The 25,402-nt window shown below is 37.1% G+C and overlaps 3 protein-coding genes across 3 annotated transcripts; 1 reads left to right on the top strand and 2 right to left on the bottom strand.

Moving 5' to 3' along the window:
* The first annotated feature begins 14,915 nt into the window (after positions 1-14,915).
* Positions 14,916-16,642, top strand: LOC133815461 (uncharacterized). Its single transcript, XM_062248301.1, has 3 exons — positions 14,916-15,507; positions 15,647-16,260; positions 16,526-16,642. The coding sequence occupies exons 1-3, from the start codon at positions 14,916-14,918 to the stop codon at positions 16,640-16,642; spliced, it is 1,323 nt and encodes a 440-aa protein (XP_062104285.1).
* Positions 16,643-18,997: 2,355 nt separating this feature from the next.
* Positions 18,998-19,447, bottom strand: LOC133815452 (auxin-responsive protein SAUR68-like). Its single transcript, XM_062248294.1, has one exon. It carries the CDS (start codon positions 19,445-19,447, stop codon positions 18,998-19,000), a length of 450 nt encoding a protein of 149 aa, XP_062104278.1.
* Positions 19,448-23,724: 4,277 nt separating this feature from the next.
* Positions 23,725-24,471, bottom strand: LOC133781471 (auxin-responsive protein SAUR68-like). The gene has a single exon (XM_062220502.1). The coding sequence runs from the start codon at positions 24,336-24,338 to the stop codon at positions 23,871-23,873; it is 468 nt and encodes a 155-aa protein (XP_062076486.1). The 5' UTR covers positions 24,339-24,471; the 3' UTR covers positions 23,725-23,870.
* Positions 24,472-25,402: the final 931 nt, after the last annotated feature.

Raw genomic sequence — 25,402 nt, 5'->3', positions numbered from 1 at the left:
GGGGTCCGCTCCGAAACTGCCTCGACACAAAGGGAGAACTCTAGAATTCCCTCCAGGAGCCACCGATTAGAAACTTCTAGATCAGGAAGTCACTGGCCGGGTAACAAGAAGACTCCACCCAGGCAGGATCAGACCAGGACTCCTCGAAATAAGAAAACTTCGCAGTTTAAATATGGATATGGTCGTGATGAGGCAGATAGTAATCACACTGATCGGTCAAAGGATAAAGAAGGCAACGACCCACAAGGAGGGAAAGACTGCCCGGGGCGTACCAAAAATCCTCCATTACATCCCGGCCAGCAGCGTAGTGGGAGAGAGCAAGTCTCGTGCAGTAAGCCTTCTGAAAAGTCTAATAGCACAGTGTTTGATCGGTAAGGAGGACGCACTTCCTGGAAGGATTTAAGGGATGTTATTAGTGACAAGAGGAGGAACGTCCCAGTCGAAGGGAAAAATCTGAACTACCCTGCGAGCCAATTAGAAATACTTGATGACAGTGCACCAAGTGAAAATGCCCGACCAGGCAATCGAGACCTTGGAACTTCATCGGTTGCACCAGCCATCCAAGCCCAGCTTGATGCGCTAACGGCCGCAGAGCAAGGTTTGTCAAAACGTCATTCCGGGATGGATGTGGTAGACCACAGAAGTGGTAGTCCGTTTTGTGCTCGGATTAGGGCAGCCCAGCCGCCAGCAAAGTATAAAGCACCGGTGCTGGTAGTATATACAAAAAAGGCAGATCCCATTAGACATGTTGGGAAATTTGAGGACCAAATGGAGCTGCTCGGAGTAAGTGACGATTACCGGTGTAGAGTCTTTCCGGCTACATTATCCAATACTGCCTAGAAATGGTATTGGAAATTCAAGCAGAATTCCATTACCTCTTGGGAAACTTTCAGGAAGGAATTCTATAGACAATTCAGCGCTGCTCAGACTCCTCCAGTTTATGCCAACCACTTGGCTGATATCAGACAAGGAAAGGATGAATCTCTAAAGAATTATATACAGAAATTCATAGGAGAAGCCAACCGAGCAACTGCTGTCGGAGACGAGGGGAAGATGGTTGCCATATCCTCTGGGATAACTTATCGGAGCCCTTTGTGGGATAGTATACATCGCAATCCAATTTCAACACTCCAAAAATTTCTTGACTGAGCGAACAAGTATATGAAATTGGATGACGCAATTAAGAAAGAGGAGAAATGCATAAACAATCCGGGCGGATCGGCTGACCCTCCTAAGAATGGTGGAAATGGTCAAAATGGTGGAAAGAAACGTGGGAATAATGGGTCTAACCGCCATGAAGAAAAGAAGGCTAAGTCGAGTTCAAACGAAGAGCCAACCAAGTATGAGCCTCAGTTCACTGATTACACCACTCTCTCGACCAGCCGGGCGGAAATATATCTTGCTATTCACGAAGAGGTATGAGTAAGAGAGACATGAATAAGTTTTGTCGTTTCCATGGAGATTATGGTCACGACACGAATGAATGCAATCACCTCAAAGAATTTCTTCTCTGATTGGGCCAGTTGAAAAAGTACCGAGTAGAGACACCCCAAGGAAAAGGAGGCAACAACAATCCTGTGTTCAAACGACAGAGATCTCTACCCTTGCAACTCGAGCCTGTGGATTTTACCTTAGACACTATATGTGGAGGTCCACACTTGGCTGGGGATAGTAACAAAGAAAGGGAGAAGTATGTCCAGACACTTCGACATGAGCTGGAGTGCTAGGATGAGATTAGGTGAACGGAGCTTGATCAGGAACCATTGGAATGGTGAGTGTTTATGGATATATTATCACTATATACCGCTTTTAGAGTGGTAGCTTAATTTCAAGTTGTTTAACTTGTTATTTAAGTTTGGTTTATGAGCTGGTTATTTGCTAACCATTCATTCATATATAATCTAACACAGGCAATAAGAGCACGAGTTAAGATATTTGTTTTTAGGCTGACTTGTAAATTTTTAAAGTAAAAAAAAGGCCATTAAGCTAACTTGTTTGACAAAGCTTGAGTAACTTGGAATTTTTCAAAATTTCAAGTTAGGAGCAAATATTCATGTGGCAATAAACATTATCTCATAAAATGTTAGAGCAATAAGAGTGTGAGAAAGTATATTTAGTAGGGACTTATGAAATGTCTAGAATTTCTAAGTTAGAAAACTAAGTACTCATGCGAAAATATTTTCAAAGTCAAAAAAGGCCATTAAGCTAACTTGTTTGACAAAGCTTGAGTAACTTGGAATTTTTCAAAATTTCAAGTTAGGAGCAAATATTCGTGTGACAATAAACATTATGCTCATAAAATATTAGAGCAATAAGAGTGTGAGAAAGTATATTTAGTAGGGACTTATGAAATGTCTAGAATTTCTAAGTTAGAAAACTAAGTACTCATGCGAAAATATAAGGCATACATCAAAGTGACTTTACTATTCACAAAAAAACTTATAATGTTTTAAGTCTAAAAAGACTTAGAATGTTTCAAGTTAGCGAAGAAAAGTAAAGTATAAATGCCAACAGCTCGGTTGTAGGAGCAAAATATAATAACTACTGCATAGTGAAGTGTCTTTGCAAAAGTATAAGTAAAATAAGTAAATTGTTGGTTAGACATAAGTTTCTACTAGTCGGATAGGAGACTCTCTGGTTGGCTAAAGCATGGTCACTGGTCTAGTAAACTGTTGCCAGGTTGATCAACACCATCCTCGGCATTAGGGACATCCTCCGGCCAGAATGATAAAGCAGGAGAAGCAGGCACGACACCAGCTGGATTGGGTGCCTCCTCGGCGGACTTTGCCTCGCATTTGGCAAGCTCTTCTGCCCTGGCCTCCTTTAAGAGAAAGTCGAGGTTGAGGGGCTTGTTCAACTTCCATATCTGGTAGAAGCAGTTGAAACAAATCTCCTCATAACGAGAAAGATCAGCTTCTTTTTCTCGTTTCAGCTCCTCATTCTCGCGAGTCATTTTCTCCAACTGATCAGTCAATATCTTGTTTGTTTGGGTTTGTTTCTTGTTCTCATCGGCCAACTCTCTTAGAGATCCATCCCGCTCGGCAATGGTCTTCTCCGCCTGCTCGGCCTTGGATTGAAGATCCTCTTCTGATGTGGTTAAAGTTTCAATCTTGGCTTGGGCTTCCACCAATTGATCATTCAAGACTTTGATCAACTCCTTATAGTCAACTGCTGGGCGTTGGGCATGACTGACAGTGACAAGACCCTGAAATAAATAACCAAAACATATTAAAATAAGAATGATCAATGAGAAGGTAAATGTTTATGATAAGATACTTACACTCGTAATCTGAGCGAGGCCTTTGTGGAGGACGACTTCGACGCTTTGTCAGGGTAAAGTCTCGAATGTCTGAGTTGTAGTTGAATGGTGAAGAGTATGGTCTAATAACTCTTTGTTGTATTCACCAACAGTTAATGGGAAGAGGCTCACTTAAGCAAGTTGGCCGAGTAGTCTATAGACTAGCAGAAAGGGGAAGTGACAGAGGAGCCAAAGGTACAACTGGCTGGTCGGATTGTTTTCCCTGGATGTGTGGTGTGGTCTTTATAACCTTGCTTGGAGGAGTTGAGCTGCTACCTTCTCTAGTCTTCCTCTTTTAAGCGGGGGTGTTGAATTGCTTGAAGATAGTTGGATCTGCATAAAAGAAAAGCACAAAGTGAGTTAGTAGAGGCAACAAGTGAACACATGTGAAAAGTAAAACTCTACAATTCATCACGAAATCCAATTATGATTGCTATCAGTAAAACCTGAGTACCGAATTTTGTTAAAAAACTCATCTTCGTCCTCTGATGATGAGTTGTCCTCTCTATCGGACTCGATACTTTTGACTTTACCAGGCTTGACAAGGAAGGCGGGTCGGTGAGGATGTTTACAAGGAGGCTCTCTAATAAGAGGACCACCTGGTCAGCGTGGATGAGGGGATGGAACAGGAGAAAATTGGTCGGTCACTACTTCAGTGTCGGCATTGGACTAATCAATTGTTTTTGTATTAGTTGTGCTACCCATAGCAATATCTTGACTGATCAGTAACAACCCTACTAGTCGGAGACTCTCCAAGGAGACTAACTTTTCGACGTCCTTTTCATCTAGATGCATGTTGGCAAGTTCTTCTGCTTGAGCATGCATTTCCCTGGTTGGGAGAGGATGATCAAAAGGATCGGCATGTGTAAAAGGTAGGTTGTTGTCTTTAATGTCTGTAGTTAGGAAGTATTCAGTGTAATACTTCCCAGGATTCGATTTATGGGCTATACCATGAAGGTACTTAACCCATTTTTGCCTATGAAAGAGGTGGAAAAAACATGTCTTCTTATGGCTGGGGTTAGTCCTAAAATCAAACAAATAATGTACCTCATGAGAACTAGACGGGTTCTAACCTTGGAAGTGGTAGAGAATGTATAGAGAAGACAAGGCTTGTATCCCATTTGGAGCAATCTGGGAGGGAGACACATTGAAATAATCTACTACTGATCTGAAGAAAGGATGCAAAGGGATTGTAGCTCCTGCATATATGTGATACTTAGACCAAGCGCAATAGGCTCCACCAGGATTATTGGCTCTTTGGTTCGGGCGTGGGCATATCACATTCACTCCTTCCAAACCCAAAGCCTCGATATGCTTATCGAACATTTTAGAGTGTAGACTAGAAGGTTTAGCTACAAATCAGGAAGACGCAACATTTTCTTTGTTCCTCAGCCTACGTGTTACAGTCTGTTGAATTTCTATGGCAAATGTTTGGGTATCTTTTCTCCTGGATTTTCCAGTTTTCCAAGTCTGAGCAGGTTTTGAAGAGGCTTTAGCCTCAGCTTCTCCTGATAGAGTTCCTCCCCAACAGGGTACGCTATCTACCACCTTTTGTGTTGCTCTACGAACAACTTGCGGATCTCGTTCTTGAGGGAACCGATTAGATTTCTTCACCCTCATTGGTTGGTGCTGGTGTTATTGCTTAAGAAACTTATCTTCTTGAAAAAAATACAAAGCCGACCGCGGGATGATTTTCTTAAGATGATGGAGACGGTCCTCGGGAGTTCGTCTCCTGGGAGATTTGGAGGCAGAATCACTGCTCGAAAGAGTGTCCCTTGAAGCGGGAGCTAAGGAATTAGAGTCTGTCTGGTTGTCACCTCCCCTATAGCCGAAGCGATTCATCTACAAAAAAATAAGGGGAGGTGAGTAAACCAAACAAAGGAAATATATATATATATATACACTACTCTAGTGAAAATAATTTATTTGAGGAGAGGAGTCAATCTTCCCTAAAGAAAGATATTTAGGAAAGTAATAATATTATCAAGAGATTTAAACAAAGTATTCAGAGCATAAGGTTTAGGCATGCCCAAGCGGTTGTGCCGCGTGCCCCCGAGTGGCTATGCCATCTGTCCGAGCGAATGAGCTGCATGCCCAAGAGGTTGTGCCGCATATCCGAGGGACTAGGAGGGCCATGTGTCCGAGAAACTCGGAGGGCACGCCGAGGAGCAAGGTGTCCGAGGGGCTGCTGGCAAGTGCGCATCCGAGAAGCCAAGCGCGCCAAGGGAGGCGCACATCCGAGGAGTTCCGTGTGTCCGAGAAGATCAGTGCGCATCCAAGGGCTGCTGTCTGAGGAGCTGTTGCAGGTGCGTCCGAGGAGCTGCTTGCTGTGCATCCGAGGAACTGCCAGGTGCGCATCCGAGAAGTTCTGTGTGTCAGAGCAGATCGGTGCGCATCCGAGGGCAACTGCCCGAGGAGCTGCTGGAAGTGCGTCCGAGTCCCTGACTGGTTAACACCATCGTCAACATCCAGGACCTCCTCTAGACAGAATGATAGAGCAGGAGAGGTAGGCACAATGTTAGCTGGATTATCTGCCTCCTTGGCGGCCTTTGCCTCACATTTGGCAAGCTCTTTCACCCTTGCCTCTTCTGAGAGAAAATCGAGGTTGAGGGGCTTGTTCAGCTTCCATATCTGGTAGAAGCAATTGAAACAGATCTCCTCATAACGAGCAAGATCAGCTTCTTTGTCTTGTTTCAGCTCATCATTCTCACGAGTCATTTTTTCTAGCTGGTCAGTCAACATCTTGTTGATTTGGATTTGTTTCTTATTCTCATGAGCCAACTCCCTTAGAGATCCATCCCGCTCAGCAATGGTCTTCTCCGCCTGCTCGACCTTGGATTGAAGATCTTCTTTAGATTTGGTCAGACTTTTAATCTTTGCCTGGGCTTCCACCAATTGATCATTCAAGACATTGACCAGCTCCTTATAGTCTATTGCTCGACGTTGAGCATGACTAACAATGATGAGTCCCTGGAGTATACTAAACAAAAAATGAATGAAAAACAAAAAATATATACACTACTCTGCAAAAATAATTTCTTTGAGAAAAGAAATCAAAATTTTCCAAAGAAAGGAATTTAGGGAAGTAATAATACTATTGAGAGATTCAAACAAGTTGTTTTAAGTGTCGAATGGTGTTCAGAGGGATAAGGCTTAGGCGTGTGTCTAAGGGGCTATGCAATGCCCCTGAGTGGCTATATCGTGTGCCCGAGTGGTTGTGCTGCATGCCTGAGGGGCTAGAAGAGCCGCATGTCTGAGCGGCTTGGGGGGCACGCCGAGGGGGGTGTGCATCCGAGGGGATGCGTGTCCGAGCAACTGGCGCATCCAAAGAGCTGCGTGTTCGAATAGCTGGCCATCCGAGGAGCTCCATGTCCGAGTGGCTGGAGGAGGACATCGCGAGGTTGCTGTACGAGGAGCCGCGTGCTGAGCAGCCGAGCATGCCGAGGGTTGCTGTCCGAAGAGCTTGCATGCCCTGAGCAGATGGGAGCATTCCCGAGGAGCTGGGCACGTCCGAGGCTGCGCGTCCGAGAGGCTAGGCATATTTGAGGAGTGGTGTCCGAGGAGCAAGTCATGCGTCCGAGCAGCAGAAAACAATACACCCAAGGGCAAGCAGCTAAGAAATTATTTGGGTCCCAAGGACAAAATATGCATTTCCAATCGGCTAAGCAAGCACAAGTTTACTAAAAACGTGGAGCACAAACACGTTTTCCTATTCATGGAGTACAACAACAAGATCAAATAGGGAACTTCAATGGTTTCAAAAAGTTTCAAGAAAACTTCAAAGTTCATATAAACCCATGAACCCGAAAGTGCGATGGAAGATGGGAAACTGATAACTACCGTTTTCATGGACTGAAAAGTTCAATCGTGGGTTTACTTGAAAAGCTGGGAGAATATAGAATTTCATTTTTGGAATTTTAAGACAAAATAATTATTAAATTTACAGCGGATCCTTGCAAGGAATTAGAAGAAAAGTTTATCATATGAGAAAATCATATAATAAACTTGGGGGGCAAATGTTATCCCCAAAATTTCGTTCAATGACGTGGAAATCGGATGGACAAGTGGTAGGGCATGGTCAATAAATGACACATTAATAGTCAATAAATGTGTTATTTAAAGAGGTGAAAAGGTTGAGAATTGACCTGAGGAGTTGTGATATTACTGGTCAGGAATAAGTTTAGCCGATCGGTGGTGTGTCATGCCCGACCAGTGGTGTGATTTTCCATGCCCAATCAATGGTGTGCCATGCCCGACCAGTGGTGTGATTTTCCATGCCCGACCGGTGGTGTGCCATGCCCGACCAGTGGTGTGATTTGCCATGCCCGATCAGTGGTGTGATTTTCCATGCCCGATCAGTGGTGTGATTTTCCATGCCCGACCGGTGCTGTGCCATGCCCGACTAGCGGTGTGCCATGCTCGACCAGTGGTGTGCCATGCCCGATCAGTGGTGTGATTTGCCATGCCCGACCAGTTTGCCATGCCTGACCAGCGGTGTGCCATGCCAGACCAGTGGTGTGATTTGCCATGCCCGACCAGTGGTGTGTTGTCTTGGCCGATCAGTCACTTCAGGGATGGATTTGGTCGGTCGACGGATCAAAATCTCAGAAGTTACCATCTAGTGACTCTTCAATAAAGCCTCAGTAACAACTTCAACCCGAATCATTCGCAACTACCGCGGGAATCTCTCAGATATCCCAGAATAATAGCTACATTGCTGTAGTTTTGAATTTATTTGTATTTTATTAATTAAAGTTGGTTGAAACAACCAATGACCTTGTCAAAACGAGATATTTTTCATGTACAAGCCTATAAATAAATGGCCCTTGACATCATTTAGGGGGATATGATCTTTTTGAGACTTGGAGACTCTCTAATTTTGAGACTTTGGGACTGTTACTTGAGGCATTCTTGGGGCATTTTCTGAGAGAGCTTAGAGAGAGAAAGCTTGTATTCTCTAGAGAGAGAAACTCTGTATTTTTCTACTTACACTTAAGAAACTCAGTTAGCTCACATTCATTTGATCTTAAGTGTAGAATACATATATCATAACTCCAAGTGGATTAGGCTATTACCAACAAATTGAGGCTAAACTACTATAAAATTACTTGTATTATTTATTTTCTATTCAAGGTTTATTGTCGTTTTTGCGTCTTCATGCAGTTAGCCAAAATCATGGTCAACACCACACAATCATATTCTCCTCCTCAACATTCTCATCCATCATATAATTATGAACTCCTAATACTAAATTAGGACATATATGCAATTAATGTCATATCATATCATGAGTCATGTTAAAGTAAGAGAATGACTGAACATTTTATAATAGTATAGGGAAAATACTAATTTAACTCCTGTGTTTTGTCTGAATACTCGATCGTCCCTTATGTTTTTGTTAAATGAAAAAACGGACCCTGGTTTTGCAAAATGAAACAAAATAATACCCTGAACTCAATTTTGGTGAACAATTTTTCAATATGACAAAAATACCTTTAGATTTCTGAATTAATAAATTTATTAAATAATAAAAAATAAACAAAACATATATTTAATTTTATTTTTCTTTTCTCTCTCCTCTCTCATCTGGAGTCAAACTAAATTTTATAAAATTAATATTTAGTTAAAAAAAATCAAAATGATAGGATAAAACATTAATTTTTATCCTATCTTAAATTATTAAACTAAAATCTTACATAAAACTAATAGAATTGAATAAAAAAAATATAACTCTAATTTCTCTCTTTTCCACCACCATTCCCTCTCCTCTCTCCTATAAAAGAAAAAAGAAAAAAAAAATTAAGAATCGTTTTTAGGGTTTTTGTTGCCAAGTGTCAATGGAGTCTTATCTTCAGATATTCAATCGCGGCTTGCTCCACCTTGGTGTTGTGGAAGACAGCCATGGACGATGAAGCTTCGCAATGTACAGGGTGGAGTGTTCACGGACAGTGACCATCGTAAACGGACTGGCCGGAAATTGAGACTATGATCGAGATCTTCGTAATAGCGCCGATGTTGGATTGATTTTAATAAACAGGCTACATCGAGGTGGTGAGCGGATGTTAGAATAGGTCTTCTTCCAATACGACTCTTGAGAGAGGACGACTGAGTTTGGGTTGGGATCTGGGTTGGAAAGAGACCGACTTCTGATTCTTGATTTTTTTCATGATTTTGAATGTGGGTACGACAAATCTGGGTTTGTGAAATTTGTTTGGTTTGTAAGCTTTAATTTGAGATTATGTTTGTGAAATTTGTTTGAGTTAAATCTATAGTTTTTTTTTCTTCTTTTGCAATCATAATTTTCGATTGGATTTGTTGGTTATTTGAACAAAAAAAAAAAAAAGTAAGAACAAAACATCTGATATCAATTATGGGGTTGTGAAATGTAATTTAGGTCTATGTTTGGAAGAACATTTTTTAAGTTTAGATATGTGTTAGGTATTTGATACCACTGATGTTCTGTATTTGATTAATTATTTAGTAATGAAAGTTTGAATCCATTGATGACTGAATAGGAAAAAATAAAAATAACAATAAATATATGTTTTTTCATTTATTATTTTAAAATATAATTTTCATTATATAGTAAATTCATTAATTCATAAATCTAAGGGTATTTTGGTCATATTGAAAAATTGTTTGACCAAAATCAAGTTCTCACGTATTATTTTGTTCCCATTTTGCAAAACACAGGGTCTGTTTTGTCATTTAACAAAATATATAAGCTGATCGAGTATTCGGGCAAAAAGACATGGGCCAAATTGATATTATTGATATTTTCCCATAGTATAATTTCTTAAGTTAGATGGTTATTTATATATATATATATATATATAGAAGACTTCTTAATGATTACTGTATAGCAAGTCACCAACAGACAAATACTTTTTTTCTACATTAATTTTGAATTTAGTTATTTTTTTTGCCATAATTAATGTTGTTTCCAACCAATGAGAGACACTAGCTATATTTAGAAATTGACATGTATTTGAAAAATGAAAAAGTTTACAATGTTATATTTTCATAATAAATAAACATTTTTCATTAGGTAACCCTTCAAAAAATTTGAAAAAATCATAGTTTATTTTTAAAAATATTAATTAACAACTACAAATATGGATCATTGATCTAAATCAAATAATTAATATTAAAGTAACCATCCATGGGTAGTAACTATTAAAAATGCACCCATATCTCTTCAATATAATAAGTGTGTAAATAACGGAAATTCTTGGTTTTAAAGGTTTTTTATTTTTTTAATGTTAACTTTAACAGAATATTCTTATATTTAACAGTAGTTTATAAACACTTAAACTTAAATAAAATAAAATAATAATTACAAAAAATTAAAAAAATATATTTTTTAGATATTTTATAATGATAATTATTTAAAAATAATAAATAATTAAACAAATTAGTGAATTAATAAAATAATTGCAATAAAAATCAGGGCTAAGTGCTGGTTTTTCCCTCTCCCATGGCGAAGAAGAAGAAACCACTACGGAAGCCAGTTTCTCCAGTAGGAGAGCAAGAGTGTTGACTGTGTTTTTAGCCAACGACGTGAGAACGTCAATAACGACAAGCCTTCAAGAGAATGTAAACGACACAGACGGTATAATAAAGAAAATAAAGAACACACAAGAGATTTTTATAGTGGTTCAGCCCCGATTGTCGGTAATAGCCTAATCCACTTAGAGTTGTGATTTATAGACCTATACTCAAGATCAGATGGACTGAGCCAACTGAGTTTCTTCAGTACAGATTGTGAAAATACAAGAATTCTCTCTAATTTCAGCACTTTCTCTCTCTAGAATAGACAGACCCAATTTTCTCTCTCTAGAAAGAAGAAGCAGAAGAAGCCCCCTCTCTCATCCCATAAGCTCTCTATTTATAGGCCTGGGATCCTCAACTGATATCCCCTTATGATCGGGATATTTTATTATATTTATTACATTTATATTACAAATAAACATTCAAAATTCGAAATGTAACAAACTCCCCATTTGTGGGAAGAATGAGAGATTCCCGCGTATGTTGTTGAAGTTGTGTCTGACTTAGTCTCCTCTAGCTAGTTGGTCCACCTCCTACTCACTACCCATGCAAGTGCTGGTTGAACATGCATGGTGGTAGGATATGCATGGTGGTAGGACATGTTTTTGGTGGGTTGAACGTGCATGGTGGTAGGAGATGCACTTCTCTCCTCTAACATGCACTCTCCTCTAGCATGCCATGTTCCTCCTTGAACCAATCTCCTTGGCTTCTCCTCGGACCAAGGTGGTCCGAGGCAACCTCCTTGGCACCTCACCTTGAACAACATTGAGGCAACCTCACCTTGGACAACATTGAGGCAACCTCACCTTGGACAACATTGGGGCAACCTCCTTTAGCATCTCCCAAACATGTCCGATCGAACATTGTATAGGCTCTCCTTATCACAATCTAAGTCTCCATTCTCTTGCATGAGACTCCTCCTCCTTAGCTACTTACCTTGGACACGTTCGAGCCAACACTTAGAAAACCTTGGGAGGCTTACCTCCTACACACCCTTGGGGTCTCCTAGGACCACATCCTCCTTGGGGTCTCCTAGGACCACTTTCTCCTTGGGTCTCCTATGACCACTTTCTTGAGTTCTCCTCGAACCTCATCCTTGGTTCTCCTAGGATGCATCTTCCTATTTTTTGGGTATAACAAAGAGCAACAGCTGAATCTGGAAGAGAGACTGCCAATTGATGGCCTGGACAACAATCGAGCGGAGGTGTGCAAGGAAGTTGCTGAAACAGGGGTAGATGCAGAAGGAACTGAAGAGTTCGGGGATCGTCCGTTTGACGAGAACTTAGGGTTGGGCGATTTAGATCCTCAAGAAGTTCAGATCGAGGAGTTAGACCAGGCTGGGTCGACCTCAAAACAAATGTCATGGGCAGACAAGGTGGAGGCGAATGAATATCACGCATCAACTCAGAAGCAATGGCAGAAATTTCAGGCTGGTAGTCTCTCATTTTCAGATCAGAAGCTTGAATTCATTGAACCTTTATTCAGAGAAGGACGGAAGTTTGCTCAAATCGATGCCGAGGAGGTTAAAATGCAATCCGCAAATTGGAGTTCGGCAGTCATATGCATGGTGTTGGGTGCCAACCCACCTATGGCTGTCTTTGAAGGATTCATCAAGAGGGTTTGGGGTCACCTAGGGATAGCTCAGATAGCTAGAATGACGATGGGTCTAACTATGGTAAAGTTCAATGATGATGCTACAAGAGATCATGTCCTTAAACATGGCCTTATCCATTTTGAAAGGAAGCTAGTCATAGTTCGGCCATGGACGACGGATTTGAGTGCAGTTCGTCTGGTTCGCACTGTTCCCCTTTGGATTCGCCTTCAAGATTTAGGGCTCCAGTATTGGGGTAGCAAATGTCTTAGTGCTTTAGTGAGCACCATAGGTAGGCCGATAATGGTAGACAAGTTTACTAGGGAACGGTCTCGTGTGCAATTTTCTCGAGTTTTGGTTGAGATGGAAATCACGGATAATCCTCCGAAGAGCATTCAGTTCATTAACGAACATGGTCAGATCATGGAGCAGGGGGTTGAGTATGAATGGCTACCGATAAAGTGTAAAACCTGTGCTGGCTTTGGGCACTCAATGGCAGAATGTAGGAAAGAGAAGAAAGTTCAATGGGTCAGGAAAGCAACAGAGGCCCAAACGGAGGAGGAGCAGGGACCTGGAGAACAACAGGTTGGACAGATGAAAGAAGATGGGGATCAGGCAAGTTCAGGAAAAAACAAAGAGCAGGTGGATCCAGAGGGGTCTTCTCTCTCAGGTGAGGAGACTAGGGATGACACTAATGGTAGAGGTACGGTTACTAATCCGTGGAGAACTCCAAAAAGAGTTTCTGCGCATGCTAAGGAGGGACAGAGGTTAGATGCTCATGCTTATAATGTTGGTCGTAAAACTAAAGATCTGAACAAGTTTGAAATTCTGCAAGAAACAGTGGTGATTAACAAGGAAGGCAGTTTGAATCCTAGCTCCTCCTATGGATAGCTGCAACATCTTAAGTTGGAATATTAGAGGGCTAAATAAAGTCAATAAACAGAGCCCAGTTAATGCTTTATGTAATAAATACAAAGTGGGAATTTGTGGTCTTTTGGAGACTAAACTGAAGGGTTGCAAAATTAGTAAATTCATGGAAAACCATTTTCCTAACTAGGATTATCACACTAGTTCCCTCATTGAAGGTCGTATCTTAGTTATGTGGAGAAGATTGTTTGTTAAAACCATCATTTTAGAGGAATCCTCTCAAGCAGTTCATTGTCAGGTGAAGATGTTGGGAATGCAGCAGGAATTTGGGGTCACATTTGTTTATGGTCTTAATTCGATTGAGGGTAGGAGGTGTCTTTGGGAAGGGTTACAGAGACCTTATCACATGCCTAAAGCCTGGATCTATCTTGGTGATTTTAATGCCCCTCTTTCAGGCAATGACAGAGCTGGAGGCAAGGCTGTTTCAGACTCAGAATTACATGATTCTTTAAATTGGTTGGCAAGTGCTCAGGTTGAACCTCTTCGGGGTATTGGCTCCTATTTCACGTGGTCTAATAACCAAGAGGGTGCCACAAGGATATATTCGAAAATTGACCATGTTTTGAGCAATGAAAGGTGGCTTGATCTGTTCTCTCAGTCTACAGCAATATATAGATGGGAAGGCATCTCTGATCACTGTTCTTGTCTGGTTAGCATTCAGAATTCTGAGCAGTTGGGTTCCAAACTTTTTCGCTATTACAACTACTGGGCAGAGCACAAGGATTTCACTGAGTTGGTTTTAAAAAGCTGGAGATGCCCAATTACAGCTTATGGTATGAATGCAATTTTTCTTAAGCTGTTGAGGCTAAAGCATTGCCTAAACTTTTTTAATAAGGACAGAATAGGAGATTTACAAGCTAACTATCATAAGGCCAAGGCTGCTTATCAAGTTGCTCAGCTGCAAGCTCAAGCTCATCCCCTTGATTCATGCTATCAAGAGGCTGAGAGGACTACAGCAGGGGAGTTTTCTGTTCAGGAGAGGTTATATCAGAGTTTTTTAATTCAAAGAAGTAAAGTAACTTGGTTAAGACAAGGAGATCTGAACACATCTTTTTTTCATGCTTTCCTTAAGAAGCGTAAAGCTGAGAATGGGATAGTTTCTTTTATGACAGAGGAAGGGCAGTTAGTTGATAACTATATAGAAGTGGTCTCTCATTTTTTGGGTCATTTTAAAGCTTGTTCAGGCAGTCCTAGTTCGGCTTCAGGCAGGGTTAATATCCAGCATATTGACTTAGGTCCGACACTTTCAGTTGAGCAGCAAGCTTCGCTTTTGAGACCTTTCTCTAAGAAGGAAATTCGGGAGGCGTTATTTAGTATTCCTAATACTAAATCCCCAGGTCCTGATGGGTATATGGGTCCGGCTTCTTTAAAGCTATCTGGAGTAAGATAGGTGAAGAGGTTTGTTCGGCTATCTCTTACTGTTTTGAGTCTGGAAATTTCCCTTCTAAACTTCATGAAACAACCATTTCATTGATACCTAAGATTGCTAATCCTTCCCGGGCTATTGACTATAGGCCAATAGCTTGCTGCTCCACACTATATAAATGCATGGCTAAGTTGATATGTAAGAGGTTGGCTGTTGTTCTGCCAGTGATTGTTCAATCCAATCAAGGTGCTTTCATTCAAGGTCGATCTATTGCTCACAATATCATGATTTGTCAAGACCTTATTAAAAATTATGGGAGAGTTTCCACTTCTTCGAGATGCGCCATAAAGATAGATTTGAGCAAGGCTTACGATACCGTAGATTGGTTGTTTCTTGAAGGCTTGTTAAAAGCATTAAAATTCCCCATGAAGTTCATAGGCTGGGTTATGTCTTGTGTTAGGAATACCACCTATTTTCTAGTGATGAATGGCAGAATTCAAGGCAAATTTAGAGGGGGGAAGGGGTTGAGACAAGGTGATCCTATGTCACCCCTTTTATTTGTGCTCATCATGGAGTATTTGACTAGAAGTCTTCAACATGCAGTGCTTAACTCCCTTTTTTGTTTTCATCCAATGTGCAAGAGTCTAAAGCTCATTAATTTGTGCTTTGCGGATGACTTGCTTATTTTTTGCAAGGGTACTCTATCAGCTGTTAGGAGTGTTAAGAGGGTGCTTGATGATTTTGCAATTGCTTCTGGTTTGAACATTAATACTGGTAAATCTCATATTTTTTTTCGGAGGAGTCTCTTTGACGGATAGAAACAGAATTTCTCAAGAAGTTAACCTTTCAGCGGGTTCCTTTCCCCTAAGGTATCTTGGGGTTCCAATGAGGCCTTCAAAATGGAAACATTTAGATTGTGAGATTTTCATTCAGAAGTTTAGATTGAGGATTCAGAACTGGGCTAGTAGACACCTCTCCTTTGCTGGCCGGATTCAACTTATTAATTCTGTTCTTCTCGGGCTTCGTAACTACTGGATGTCTATTTTTGTTTGGACCCAAAGTGTAGTCAAGGAAGTTGAAAGACTTTGTAGAGGGTTCCTATGGGGAGTTTCTGGGCAGAGGAGCAAATTACATATCCCGTCTTGGCAAAAAGCTAGCCTTCCCAAAGCTTATGGTGGCTTGGGGTTTAGAGATGGATCTTTGTGGAACCGGTCTGTTCTGGCTAAGTATATTTGGGCCTTATCTTCCAAACCAGACTTACTGTGGGTTAAATGGATTAATTCCATTTATTTGAAAGATAAGAACTTTTGGAACTATGATTTAAAGGGGGACTGTAGCTGGTACTGGCGGAAATTGTGTCATCTGAAAAATTACTTCAGTTCTGCTGCCATTTCAGCTGCTGGTATGAAGGGAAAGTTCTTGTCTTCGAAGCTATATAATAGTCTTCTGACTCAGCAAAAAGATGAGTATTTTCGGACTGTTTGGAGCAGAATAATCCTTCCTAAACACAGGTTTATGCTGTGGCAAGTGATTAATTCTCAATTACTAACTAGGGATAACCTAAATAGGCTGCATATCCCTTTGAATTCTCTGTCCTGTCCGGTTTGTGAATGCTACCAGGAAAATCATGCTCACTTGTTTTTTGAGTGTTGTCTATCCTCTCGGCTGGTGAATATGATATTCAATTGGTTGGGTTTTGCAACTTGGCCTTTGGATTTTAATTGCTGGCTGGTTTGGCTTACAAGAGCTAGGAGAGGTACTAAGTCTAATATAGTTATCATGGTGTTTGCAGCAACCATTTACAGCATATGGGCCAACAAAAACAGATGTTACTTTGATGGTTACTCCTCCTCTATTTGGAATCTGGTTCAGGAAATTAAATTCACTACTAAACATAGGCTTTACTTAGTGTCTAACAGATATAATACAGCTCAAGATCAATTGTATATTCGTAAGCTTCTTTGTAATTAATGGCTGGTTTGGCCAGTTATAGTCTGATGTAGTTTTTGTAGCTGAAGTTTGTTTGTAATTGGTTGGTTCATTTGTTCAATGAAGCTTTTCTATTCTTCTTGATCAAAAAAAAATAAAAAAATTAAACAAATTAAAATATGATATTTTTGAGATATTTTACAATGATAATTATTTAAAAATAATAAAATCATACGTTTTATAAATTAAATAAAATTTAATTAAACTTAAACTCACTTATTAGAATAATATCATATTAAATGTATAAATAATCTACTGTGAATTAGAAACAAATTGCTTTATTTTTTTAAAAACTAGCAAGAAACTTAAATTTAAAATCCACGTATAATATTTAATATTACATTAAACATATAATATATAATATCTTGTTATCACTCCCAAATTCAAAAACTAGAACAAACATAAATTTAAACAAAAATAAATAAATTATTTAATTAAAATAGGATATTTATTTCAAAATCTATATGACATTAATATAAATATAATAAAAATAATTAATAAATTCTATAAATAAAACTAAATAAACGTGCATATTGTATGTTGCTTGTATCTAGTATATAGTATATAGAATGAATTATAGTTTTATAGTATATATATATATATATATATACTAGGTAGAAGCAACATGCAATGCACGTTTGCTTAATTTTAAAGTTGTAAACATTGTTTATAATTTTAATAAAAACTGGTTAACTGTTTTAAAAAAAAAAATATATATATATAATATAATGAATTATAGTTTTATAGTATATATAAATATTTATAGTAATAATCTCTACATGACATCTAAACTATATATATTTACATGCCTATATGACATATATATATAATATAATAATATTTAAAAATAAATTAATAATAGAAATAAAATAAGAATAAAAAAAGTCATAGTGTAGACAGTAGTATACACACATTAATTATTTTTAGTTTCTAATGTATTTCACAATGTCATTTGGTGAATTTGATAAAGAAAAAGAACTCTAATTACTTAATAAAAAATAAACTATCACACAAATTTATAAGATAAAAAATGATATGTATGCTTTTATTATTTTTAAATAAATATGATTTAATTATTTAAATTATCATAAAATATCTTAAAAATATCCTATTTTAATTAATTAATTTATTTTTGTTTAAGTTTATGTTTGTTCTAGTTTTTTAATTTGGTAGTGACAACAAAAGATTTTATATTATATGTTTAATATAATATTAAGTTTAAGTTTAATTAAATTTTATTTAAGTTATAAAATATATAGTTTTATTATTTTTAAATAATTATCATTGTAAAATATCTCAAAAATATCTTATTTTAATTTGTTTAATTATTTATTTATTTAAGTTTAAATCATGTTTACAATCTACCATTAAATATAAAAATATTCCGTTAAAGTTAACGGAAAAAAATAAAAAATTGTTAAAACCAATAAATTTCGTTATGTACACATTTATTATATAGAAGAGATATATTATTTTATGTTAGTTTTATTATGATGCTATATTTATTAATGGATTATATATATACACTTGTGAATAGGAATATAATGGAATGTTATTGCATATGAATGGTAAAATTGGGAGTGTGTATTTGAGATTTTTCCTTTATTTGTCATGAAGATAATTGAGCTTTTTACTCACCCATTTATAATATACTGTATCAGAGCCTTGATTCTTAATATATAATATTTCATGTTTCATTTAAAAAAACATCCGTATTATTAATTCCAAAAGTACAAGAGTATTTTTAAAAAGTGAGAACCAGCTTCTTAATTAATATATAGTATGGGAGAAGATCGTATTAGCTGTGTTTAATACTGTTAATCAATTCAGACAAACACCCCAATTAATTCATGTACATTAAATTTATATTATCTCTATTCGGATTCCAAGAGCTAGCTAGCGTTACCACTCTGACTTAAATTGTCCATTTCACCATTTTAAATTGTGAGAAGTTTGAGGTCAAGATTAATGAATAACATCCTTTCAACAAAAATTAATGAATAACATATAACTCATAATATTTATTGATACTTCTAAAATGAATACTTATGATTCAGCAAAAAATTTCTCATGACCAAATTTATGCCCATTGGTAATTAACCAAACATTTAAGATTGAAAAGAAAAAAAACCTGGTCCAGTTAGTTGATAGAAATGCCTTACTATTAATTATTGTACATATAGTAGTCTTCCTTATTGCAATGGATCATATATATGTGTGTGTATATATATATATATAAATTAAAAAAAATCAATTATGCATGACTACTAGCTAGCTAGCAGACTTGTTGGGTTGCAAATCTTTCTTCATGAAAATTAGATGATGAGATGAAGGAGCAGCCAGTAGTATTCATGGAACGAATCAAAGCCATCTCCAAATCTTTGGCGACGCCTCGTCGAATGAGGTTGACGACGTACTCCATGAAGACTGCATCGCACGGCAGCGTTATAGGGCCACGACTCGACAGTCCAAACTCTTGTTCCGACATCTTGAACAGCTCTCGCAAAATGTTGTCGTTTAGATAAGCCAACGGCATCACAAAGCGCTTCTCGTCCGTGGTGTACACCACGAAATGACCTTTTTCAACCACAAACGACGACGATGTTGTTGTCGTACAACCTTCATACGACGTAATGCTGGGAAAGGAGATTTTTCTCCCGTTTAGAGCTGCCAATTTGGGCCAGTTTCTTGCTATCTTCATAAGCTTCTTAGGGCTGATCATCATCTTGACAAAGGTAGTTTGTCTGTCGTATTCTTGTAAGTCTATTTTTTTTTAGTGGATTAGTTATGATTCTGTGATATGTAAGTTATGATACTCTCTTATATACGTGGTGGAAGGCTATAGGGACACTACATATTTTCAAAAGGGTACTTTTGCTTGTGTTGGATATTTCCAATGCAAGGGCATGTGATTAGTTGTGTTTGAAAGGTCTTTGTTTGCATGGTCAGCATAGTTATTATATATGTACATATAATTATTGTATATACATCGCCGCTAAGCCAACCTAACCATCAAAAATTGGATATTATTTCATCTAGTTCTTAGGCGTCTTGTGGAGAAACGACACAGTAGACCCACACAACTTTTCGCTATAATATTCGGTGGATTTCACAAGAACGAGGGCCCAATTCATCTACAACCACTTGAAATATATAATAGTATATAGACTGTACCTACTTGATTTAATCAATTAATTAATTCTGATTCAATATGTCATTACTTGGATACTAAGAACCAGTAAAGCATAGTACATATCCCTTAAAAATGTGGATCTATTTGAATCACAGCCTGTACGGACTTCATTCACCCTTATTTCAATCGTTAGTATATTATAATAATGTCGTTAAAAATTAATTAAAATGTGATGATATCTAAAACAGAGTAACACAAACCAATATTTTTATTCGTAATATATAGTACTTTAGTACATAAAATCTGAGTATGATCTATATAAAAATATTCAGTACTTAATTAATGGTGCTTGATATAATTAATTAACCATGAAGACCAAATAATCCAGTTTAGCAGAGCTTTCTCCGATACTCTCTCTGGACCGTTGGATGAGGGAGATTATAGAATGTATCGAGAAAGAATCACAAGGCAAAACGATTGGTCCACAAATTGGCAGTCCAAACTCTTCTTCGGATAGCTTGAGTAGCTCTTGAATGATTTCATGTCTCAGATATGTTAAGGGAAGCATAAAACGCCTCTGATCACTGCTGTAAATCACAAAGTGACCTTTATCAGCAATAAAGGTTGTACGACAACATGCTGCTCTAAACGACATGCTTTTGTGCCCTCCTAAAACTAGCTTATGCAATCTTCTTCCCATGATTAATTTCTTGGGGCTGATCATCATCTTTTCCTTGAGCTAAAAAAGGAGCATGAGAAGGCAGATCGACTTTGGTTTCTGAAATTGTGCAATGAATGGAATGGAAATTGATCCTGAGATGAGTTGCTTATATATATATATATATATATATATTAATTGATACGTAAATAGGATTAGGTTACAATCATTTCTCATGCATGCAAAATCATTGATTAGGTATGTTAAATTACAAACACTAATGTTTGATAGTAGGCATAATTAGCTTTGTTTGGCAAGTAAACTATTATGCACAAGCACAAACTTCTTGGATACCCATATTTTTTAAATAATATTCAATTGTTCTGTGTGGTTGGATAACTAATTAAAGACAGAATAGTCAGTCCCATACGTTTGTCACCATATGTCATAGAAAACAAAGTTGTGTTAATAACCATACAAAATACAAATATGTATTTAAGATTATTTGCTTGGCACCATGTTATTTTGAGAAAATTTCAGTGTTCGTTTTACATAATACAAATAATTTATAAAAACGTTCCTTTATGATGAGTTAGTACTAACCAAGCATATAACTGATATATATTTTGCCATTTTGGGAAGTGTTTTGATCTAATTAAACTTCTAATATTAGTACAATAATTACACGTGTTGATACTTGATAGTTCCTAAGATTGAATTTTGAGATTTATGTTATTTATATTTAGTTTATAACGAACCCAAACAATTATAAATAATAAATTAATCCTTGTTTTGTCTTCCACCTTAAATTGAAAAAGAAAAGAACAGAAAAAAAGAAGTAAAATACATTCAGTGAACTTGGTAACTTATTCTTGCACCTGAAGTTAGGCAAAAGTCCTCAATTCACGTCATTGTTCGTTATTATTATCTAAGAATCACCATCATCAATAATCGTAACAAGGAAAAATACACTCTCTCAATTTCCTCCGCAAAATCAAAGCTCTCCAATTAAGCAGATGATAATAATAATAAAAAATAATTACACAACAAAAATCAATTAAATGCATGTATTGTTATGAATATGTCTTATTATTATTTTATCTCTACACTTCATTTTTTTTCAAACAAAAATCATATACTTATTGCAAAAAGTTATTACATTTAAAAAAAAATAGAAAATGCTAAGTAGAAAACGTACACTCACCTCATTTAATAAAGTTTTATTCAACAATAATTTCAAATGACATAGACGACCCCTTCAATTAATTTGGAGCAAAACAAAACATTCAAACTATGCATAAGGATAAAAGTTTATATAATTCAGAGAAAAGAAATTGGGAAGAAAAAAAAAGGTGGGAGAAGAGTAAAAAGAAAAAAGTACAAAAATAGCTTAGATATGAGTTAAAATTAAACTGAAAAGTGGATGGAACCACAATAGGGGTCCCTTCCTTTGGAAAATGCGAGCATTTGAGCTATAAAATCTCACTATGCTAGCTAAGCTATCAGCAAAAACATTCTCTTCTCTTTTAACAAACACAAATTAAACTCAACAAAGAGGTTTAAAACAGACAATAAGGCAATACTCATAATCTTCCCGGTCTGAGGGGCATTGCTTGCTTGCAAAAGTTCTCACTGCAATAAGAGATTCTGAACATATGCATACCCATAAAGTACACTAATTAGATGGAAGTTTACAAAGCGATATCAAGGTATCAAAAGTTTAAATTATTTTAATTTTTGGGATATCGACAGCCCGGCTAAAGATCCGTCCCGATCCGCTAAGCTTACGCTCTGCCCCACCCGTTAAGGCTTTTGATGCGGGTCGGGTCAGACCCGCCCTGGATGTGATGGAGCGGGTCAGACCCGACTTGGTAAATTTTTTTGTTCTTCTTTAATAAAGAAAAAATTAGTTTATTTTTTTAAAAAAATGTTACAATATAAAAATAAATGGCAAAACAATTTGTCATACTAGGCAGAAATGAGTCGCCCAAATTTTTTATAAATGGTCTTGTATACTAAAATAAAATAAAATTTAATATACTTCAAAACAAAACATTAATTTTCTCATCTATCTCTCTTAAATATACGTTGTCTTATTATATATATGGATCGTGTATCACCGTAAATAATGGTAGTAATTGATTTTTTTTAAAACAATTATTTAATTACAAAAAAAAAAACCAACTGTGTTGGGTCGTAATCTGACCCGCTTCAATTGCTAGTGGGTTGTGATTCAACCTGCTTCAATCGCTAGCGGGTCGAGTCGAATCTCAGCCCGCTTCGTTTGCGTCCCGCTTATATCCGGATCGGGAATTGCCCTGTCGCGTTGGGGCTCCGACCTGCCCCAATCCACCAGATTTTTTGGCCATCCCGAGTGCTAACACCACATAAAGTGGTTTATAAGGGTTGGTTAACAACACTCAATATTAATAATTAAATTAAATTGTATTTGTTTCGATATTAGATTACACCCATAGTGAAATGGCATTTTAATTTAATATTGGAGACCACTAGTGCCCTTTAACATTACTTTTTTTGTTAATACTTGTAATAAATGCACTTCAAGCAGGTTATAAAACATTTTAATTGTGTATCAAAATTATATTTATATTTATTTATAATTCTATTGGCACAGTTTTTCTTTTTATACATATAATCACTCTGTTTCATTAATTAGTTATTTATTTATAAAGATATGATTCTATACAAATTGACATAAATTTCTCATGTAATTTCAAACAATAAATTGTATTAGATAATAATAATATATAATAAAGAAAGGTGGTGAAAGAATTTTTTTTGTTAACAAAAATAAATTAATGAATCATTTTGTATTTAATGAAAATTTAAAAATTATGTGACTATTTTTTTTAAATAATTTTATAAATGTTTATTTTAATTTCTTTTTTTTTAAATGCCTAAGGAGCCGCACATTCATATAATTTTTCTTTATTATTTCTTCTATATATTTCTTGTATATATATTAGATGCTGAAACAAAAGTCAAACATAAAATCAATATTACAATTAAGATTAGACTGATAATGAAGGGCTTAATAATATATAAGGCGTTGATTGAGGCCATAGACAAGATGTGCAACTTTCGAAGTTTTGCGCTAATCATAATGATATAATAATGCCATAATTCAGTTATGGTATCTGAAAATAGTAATCTCTTGTACCCTCAAAAATGAATCTAGATATAGAAGAAATTAGTCACAAAAAAATATATCCATGAATTCATCATAATCCATAGGCAAATGAAGTTAATCATCTTATTACAATTTACAATGAGAGACTAGAACAGAGTACACTACCCTAATAATTAATTAATTAATTATTTGATGATATTTTGTTTCTAGTAACCAAAAACTGGGATTTGTTGACTGGTAAATTGGCCAGTAGTGTGAAAAGAAGGAGCTGACAATGATGAGTAACAGAAACTTGTGTCAATCGATCTAAGCAACGCTTTCTCTAAATCTTTGGCCACACCTCGTCGGATGAGTTTGACCACATACTCCATAAACACTGCATCACAAGGCAATCTTATAGGGGCATCGCTTGACAATCCAAACTCCTCTTCAGACATCTTGAATAGCTCTCTCAAGATGTTTTGGTTCAGGTACTCCAACGGCATCACAAAACGCTTGTCGTCTGTGGTGTAAACGACAAAATGACCTTTGCTGATCACATTAGACGACGTCGTAGAGCTTTCCATAACCATATAATTAATTCTTGGGAAAGAGATTCTTTTCCTACTCAGAGCTGCTATTCTTTGCCACTTCCTTGCCATATTGATGAGCATCTTGGGGCTGATCAGTATCATCGTGGCTTTGAGATCAATACTCTCTCTCTATTTATTAAGTACACTATAGTCCATACCAATTGGTTTTAATGGGAATTGAAGTGTAGCACAAGTTATATACTCACTATATTCCGACATACTACATTTTGAGGGCTTGTGTGTGTTGGGAGATTATATTGAAGGGCATGTGATTAGTTATCTAATGGAATAGAGATGTGTCTGAATTGTCAAATGTCAAGTATAGTAGTAATTCATGTTCTACAACCGACTCGTCAAGAGGGAATAATAATTTGGGGACACCCTCTGATTTTTCTATTTTTGTCTTGCACAAAAGGACACATAACTGGCCCAAGTGTGTTTGTCACTATTCATTCAGATGTATCATTTATCAGTACAACTAAGACCAATTTCAGCCACATGCATAATGCACTGTTTAAAATATGGGTTTATTATATTCTTTTTATCTTTCATTTATTAGTACCGCAACATAATTATATCATTCCAAAGCCCTCATCACAGCGGTAGACTTTGTTTGGTAAGAATAATGAAAGTGATAAGAGAATGAATTAAGTATGGGGTATGGAACAATAGAAGGGATGAATTAATTTGCTTAAACTAGTTTCCACTACCACAGAAAAGGCTAAACTGTCACAAATGATTATTTGCGTCAGTTTTGAAATTGATAGAAAAACCCGTGATGCAAACCTATCTAGCATTTGCGTCAGTTGGACACTGTCACATACAGAACATTAGTGACAGTTAGAAACTGACACAAACGTTGCCTCATCTTCTCTCTGGGTACGGGGGGTTGGGCTCACAGGGGGTGGCATGGGGCTGGGCACATAGGGATTGAGGTCACGGGGGGCTTGGGTCGCATAGGGTAGTAGGGGTTGGGCTATGAGATGAGGGGTCGGAGTTCAGAGCATTTTTTGTAATATAACATTTGCGTTAATTGGACATTGTCACAAACAGAGCATTTGTGATAGGGCATTTATGTGTGAGAGAGAGAGGTAGAGAAAAGAAAGTGTGGGAGGCAGAGATAAAGAAAATGACAGATTGAGAAATAGGATTTTTATTACCATCAG

The sequence above is a fragment of the Humulus lupulus genome, chromosome 1 (genome assembly GCF_963169125.1).
Source record: "Humulus lupulus chromosome 1, drHumLupu1.1, whole genome shotgun sequence".
Classification (NCBI taxonomy): Eukaryota; Viridiplantae; Streptophyta; class Magnoliopsida; order Rosales; family Cannabaceae; genus Humulus; species Humulus lupulus.
This window is presented reverse-complemented; position numbering and strand designations above follow the sequence as displayed.

Coding starts and splice junctions, on each gene's coding strand:
- LOC133815452 (XM_062248294.1), bottom strand. CDS start 19,447: ATGATGATCAGCCCTAAGAAGCTTATGAAGATAGCAAGAAACTGGCCC.
- LOC133815461 (XM_062248301.1), top strand. CDS start 14,916: ATGGCTAAGTTGATATGTAAGAGGTTGGCTGTTGTTCTGCCAGTGATT. Junction 15,508..15,646: donor TGGTTTGAACATTAATACTG/GTAAATCTCATA, acceptor GGAAACATTTAG/ATTGTGAGATTTTCATTCAG. Junction 16,261..16,525: donor ACAGGTTTATGCTGTGGCAA/GTGATTAATTCT, acceptor TGGTGTTTGCAG/CAACCATTTACAGCATATGG.
- LOC133781471 (XM_062220502.1), bottom strand. CDS start 24,338: ATGATACTGATCAGCCCCAAGATGCTCATCAATATGGCAAGGAAGTGG.